This window comes from Octopus bimaculoides, chromosome 1, assembly GCF_001194135.2.
Source record: "Octopus bimaculoides isolate UCB-OBI-ISO-001 chromosome 1, ASM119413v2, whole genome shotgun sequence".
Classification (NCBI taxonomy): Eukaryota; Metazoa; Mollusca; class Cephalopoda; order Octopoda; family Octopodidae; genus Octopus; species Octopus bimaculoides.
This window is the reverse complement of record NC_068981.1, coordinates 58,543,615-58,549,311: the sequence shown is the minus strand read 5'-3', so window position 1 is coordinate 58,549,311 and position 5,697 is coordinate 58,543,615. Positions and strand designations below refer to the sequence as shown.

Genomic DNA, 5,697 nt, shown 5'->3' with positions numbered 1-5,697 from the left:
ATATATAGACAGACAGACACACACACATATATACATATGTATTCTCTCCCCCACCCTACTCTCTCTCAAGTGGTTGAATATCGAAAAGGTATCCACTTGTACAAAACCTGCCATCTACGGGACAGTAACTTCAAATAAAGCAGAATTGCCCTCTTTTCTGACTCAGTATATGTTGCCGTGAAATAAGTCACTTCCTGACATTCATAATATCATCATCACTGATGATGGTGTGCTCTTTGCCCACATTTCAAAGCTTTAAGAAAAAGAGTTTATCATAAATGGGTAACATTCTACTATGTCAAATTGGGTAAATCTGTTATATGTTTTATACTCTGTATTGTTAAACTGTTTAATTACTGCAGCTCTACAATTTCATTGAATTGATTTAGTGTGTTCTTAATTTTGCAATTGATAATTATGTAATTGTCTGTTGACTGAACCCAGTTCATCTTGGAGAAGCTTCTTAATCTACATTTCAGTTGAGATTGAAAGTTATCTTTGTAGTCATTATATATATATTTTGGAAAAGTAGGGCTTTTTTTTCTTAAGTTGTTCCATTTTGTTATCAGCTTCACAATACTATTATTTGTTAATATCTAGTACCATGTAAAAAGCACTCATGCCAGTGCCATGTATAAGGCACCCCTGCCAACACCTCATAAAACACTGGTGCTGGTGCTATATAAAAAGCACCCACTACACTCTGTAAAGTGGTTTGTGTTAGGAAGGGCATCCAGCCATAGAAACCATGTCTAAGCAGACAGTTGGAGCCTGGTGCAGCTCTCTGGCTGGCCAGCTCCTGTCAAATTGTCTCACCCATGCCAGCATGGAAAATGGCGATTAAATGATGATGAAGCTATAACCAAGTTTATTATCCACTTTCTATAGCCCTTATATCAAATGTGTTCAACATTGTTTAGCCTCTGTTCAACCCTGGTCAAAGCATTTAAGACCATCCTGTCTTGTGTATTTTTATTACATTTTCTAATGTACTTCTATTTTATAAGATTGCAGAGTATGATATGAGTAGGATTTGGCTGCTGTTTCTCACAGATCAGACTAAGAAGTTCTCTTGTCTGATTGTATTGAATGTATTTTGTTAAACCAAGCTCCATTTTGCTGTTAAATTTAACCTATTTATTCATCAGTCAAGTGCAGTTGAAAGTGTTATACAAATCCTCTGAAATCATTAATTCAGGTCATTGATTTTTTGTATCATATTGATATACATCTTGGAATTAGAAGCCACAGTTAAAGAAATTTCCTGCTATGGTAGTTTCACAAATTGAGAGAGTATGAGTAAAAATTTGGGAGAGTTAAATCACTCTTTATCTCTGTCATTCTACTATGCCCCCTTTACATAGTAAACGGAGCATAGTAGAATGCTGTTATTGATTTCATTGAATCAGTCTTGTGTTAACTTTTTTTAGTAGCTCAAGAGTGATAAATCAAGGTCAGTCACAGTAGGTTTTGAACTCATTTAAATGTCATAATGATGTCATTGTTTCATCTAATTTTTAATTAGTGTTTTATCTGTTACCTTTTACTTGTTCCTGTTATTGGCCTGTGGCCATGCTGAGGCACTACTCTGAAGGATTTAGCCAAACAAATTGACCTCAATTTATTTTAAGACTGGTACTTATTCTTGCTAAACAACTGAATTAATGATATATAAACAAACCAATACAGGTTGTCAATTGGTGGTAGTGGACAAACACAAAGACAGACACATACATATGTAGGCTTCCATACAGTTTCCACCTAATGAAGTAACTCACAAGGCATTGGTGAGTCTGGGGCTATAGTAGAAGACACTTTCCCAAGGTGCTGAGTAGTGGGATTGAACCAGAACTAAAATTAACTTCTATCTACACTCCTAAATGGATTAATAGAAAAATAGTTGACTACAATTTGTTACAATAAAAATATTAATATTTGTGCATGTGTGTACACAGCTTTTTAGAATTGCCCCACTGAGTGGATACTCAGCTTATTTCACAGGAAGTGTTTTTAGTTGTAATATAAATAGCACACAAATGGGTAAAATAAGATAAGGATACATAATGGAATCATTGAAATTTTAAGTATTTTAGGACTGCTGGAAAAACCATGCTTGTTAATAGTTCTTATATAAGAATAACTTATTCAAAAATGCCTAATGCTATACTCCAAAATTAGTAATGTATTTCAGTAAACACAAGTGTATTTATTGAAAAATTTGCATTGTTAGAAGAATTGTGCAGAAACTAGTTTGATGTGAGGTAAAGATATTTATTATGAAATGATTTTACTTCATTTTAAAATAATTGGCACAAGTAGCTATTTCGTTCATACTTCTGTCAGATTAATCAGATACAATTTTATAAATTATGTAAATTAGATATGTATGGCTTACTCAGAAAATGAGATACCAATTTCTGGTGTTATGCATTAAGTTGAATCTGTGTTTATTGAAATATTATTGGGTAGCCCTATTCAGCATTAATCAAATAAAACATGGCATAAGAATAGCAAAAAGATCATACATAAACTAAGTGTATTCAATAAAATTGTAATTTTTTTATATATCTTTAGAAATAAGAATTTTTCAATATTTACCTTTCAATCAGTTTGAACTCCAATCTTTACAAATTATCTTAACCCTGTACATAATACCAGATAGGATTTGAACTACAAACCTTTATTTATGAGAGACCCCTCCTCCAAAAAACAGCATAATCTATTAGATTATTGAGGCATGTGTCAGTGCCTGGGAGATTAGAATCTAATTTTATAAGTTAAAACTCTAAGCCCTTACTGAAGAATTCAAGACATCATATTGTTTGAATTTTTGATGTTCGATAGAATCAATCTAAAAGCTACAATAAAAGTTTAAAAAGTTACCAAATCAACATTTAAGAGTAAACATAACAAAAGTAAAATGACCTCATTGTTATATTGAGAGTTTAGCCACTAGACTCATAAAATTGATAATTTACTCCATACAGTTTCAAAATTAAGAGTTGGTATTGAACATAAAATTAAGACATTTAAGTTCATGGTGAGTTCTTGACTGCAAGTAACCAGTCTAGTGTTTTAGCGTGTTGATTAACATAAATTTAAACTGCTGTTTCGTGCTATAGAAGTTTTCATCGTGAAAAGCATATTTGACTGTTACAGGCATTGGATTTTTGGTATTCTCATCAGAACTTTCTGGTGAACCCAATGCCCATTCAAAACTGATAGTTATGTCTACTTCTGTTTCTTGCTGTTTGTGATGTAATGTTACATACAATTCTTCTCATGAGTTTTGTCCAAACAGACTCTACATTAATTGCACCAAACTCACAAATCTTCATGTTTTTTTTTTTATTAAAGAGCTGTTGGACAATACATTTCCTTTTTGAATATAAACACAGCTTTAAGGAACCAAAATTTTTTTTCTTTTAAAGTTAAATGAAATGTTGATGTTTAAAGATATTTGAAGCATGCAATAATGATGAATTGGAAATATCAATTTGTTTAAATAAAAGATTTGCCATAATTTAATTATCTAATTTAATTTTTATTTATTTATTTTTTAGCTGGCCTTGTCTCCATCAATGGCTTGAAACTTGTTCTCATAGAAAAGTTTGCCCTGTTTGCAAAGCTGGTATCAGTAGAGATAAAGTGATTCCAATTTATGGTAAAGGAAGTAATGATAAAAAAGACCCACGGTATGTAATTAACGATTATACTTTGAATTAAGTGTAGTTGTCACTGAATTGATAGGTTAGTGATGAGTTCAATTAATATAAATCAGTTAGGAAATATCAAACAGAAGTGTTTGTTTGTATACCTTGAAATGATGCACAGGCTCATACTTTAAGTGGAGCTGTGTGCTTTCATTTTGCTTTAGGTCATAGGATATCAACATACGTTATTTTCAGTGATATTGCTTTATTTTGTACACAGTGATATATTCTAAATTATGTATTAACATTATGATTATGTTTTTGAAAAATGCAACTTTCATTAAAATACAATTATGCAATTCAGTGCCACAACTAATCAAATATTATAGATTGTTTATTAATATATCTTACAAACTTGCATATAAGAGTTTCTGCATAGCATTTTTATTGTAATTTTTTGAAGTTTTTTTTTCTTTTTGTTTTGATTATTTTTCTTCTTAGTATTTTATCGTCATGTGATCATCAAAAGATATCCCTTCCTAATCTTCTGAGCAGTCTTTTCATCTTGTTTGTTTTAAAATTACTGGGATAAATTTTTTGTCCTACTGGTTTCTAGGGAATTGGTGCCTTCTGTTCATAGTTAGGTAGCATGAGTATTGTGTGAAAAGCATTATTCTTTTCATGTCCTGAGGTCAAAGGGTGCTTCATCCTTCCTACAAGGGCTCTGACCAGAGTATATCATCAGATTTTTGAACAGAAAGTCTCCTTTCCTCAACACATGTAGGTTTAATTTGCCCTATGCTGGTGCTTTCAATACAAGAAATATTTTAAGTGGTGGGACATAGTCTGCATTTAGCAGTCTTTTGCTGGTATCATGCTCATAAACAAGCAGTAGATGTTTTCTTTGTATCTTCTGAATGTCTCCTATACAAGGACCTTTCAAAGTATTTTCTCCTAATTTTATATCAAAATAGTGTTAGTCACTAATTGTTGTGTACTATATATAAATTCTGCTTTAAACATTTGTATACCCAATATTTCCATCATCTAATAGTTTTAATTTTCTTATTAGCTGTATTAGAATTTTCAACATTTTTCTTTAAATGTTTCAATTTGTATATTCTTTTATGTACTCTTTGTGGCTGTACAACAAAGTAATGTTTCAGCACTTTATTTGATGTTAGATTAATTCATAATTCATACATTATGAACACACTGTTACAGTCATTGTTTACAATTTAAACATAAGGTGATCTAATGATAAAAAATTGCCTTAAGCACTTTTATCCAGCTGTGTGTAAGAAATTGTAGTTGAAGCAACATGCATTTCTTAAGAACAAAAGTAATTTATGGTGACTTCTGTTTATCAAGATCTTACTATTCATGTTGACCCAAATACCTGGATATATAAATTTGCTAATACATAGTCTCAAGTCAGAAGAGCTCTATGTCTAGATAACATGAAATGAAGCAAGTGGAGTCGTGTGTGAAGCTTTTCACATTTAGTTGCGTATCATATCAACACACATTCTCAATGATTTTACTTTATGTTCTGCAGGCGGAAAGATATATATCTCTATTTGGGTCTCTTACCTGATATGTCTCCGTTATGCCTCCTTCAGCTGCCCAACTCTTGTTTCTTTGATAACTTCTTATCTCTATGCTTTTTATCTGAATTATTCATTTCTATCTTATATATTCATGCTGCCTATTTTCCATCTCTAATTCACTGCACTAAGCCACTATTAGTGACATTGGAGCTGTCTGACTGCCTTGTCTCTGTATTGCTTACTCTCTTACCAACTTGTACTATGCCATCTGTGTAATGCAGACTAGTGTTGGGTCAAAGCATATTCTGCCACCTTCCTATTCATTCTAACTTCCCATTCAAGATGCTTATGTTTGATAAGTGTGTATTGTGAGTGTGTATATATGTGTACATGTGTATATATATATGTGTGTGTGTGTGTGTGTGTATATATGTATATGTATATGAATATATATATGTGTGTATATATATGTATATCATCATCATCATCGTTTA

At 31.7% G+C, this 5,697-nt stretch overlaps 1 protein-coding gene across 1 annotated transcript in view; it reads left to right on the top strand.

Annotated features, from left to right (window-relative positions):
- Positions 1–5,697, top strand: part of LOC106881378 (E3 ubiquitin-protein ligase RNF185) — a 34,715-nt gene that overhangs the window by 18,019 nt on the left and 10,999 nt on the right. The window contains exon 2 of the mRNA XM_052967037.1: positions 3,564–3,695. Within this exon, the coding sequence (XP_052822997.1) occupies positions 3,564–3,695 (132 nt within the window). The remainder of the gene's footprint in view (positions 1–3,563; positions 3,696–5,697) is intronic.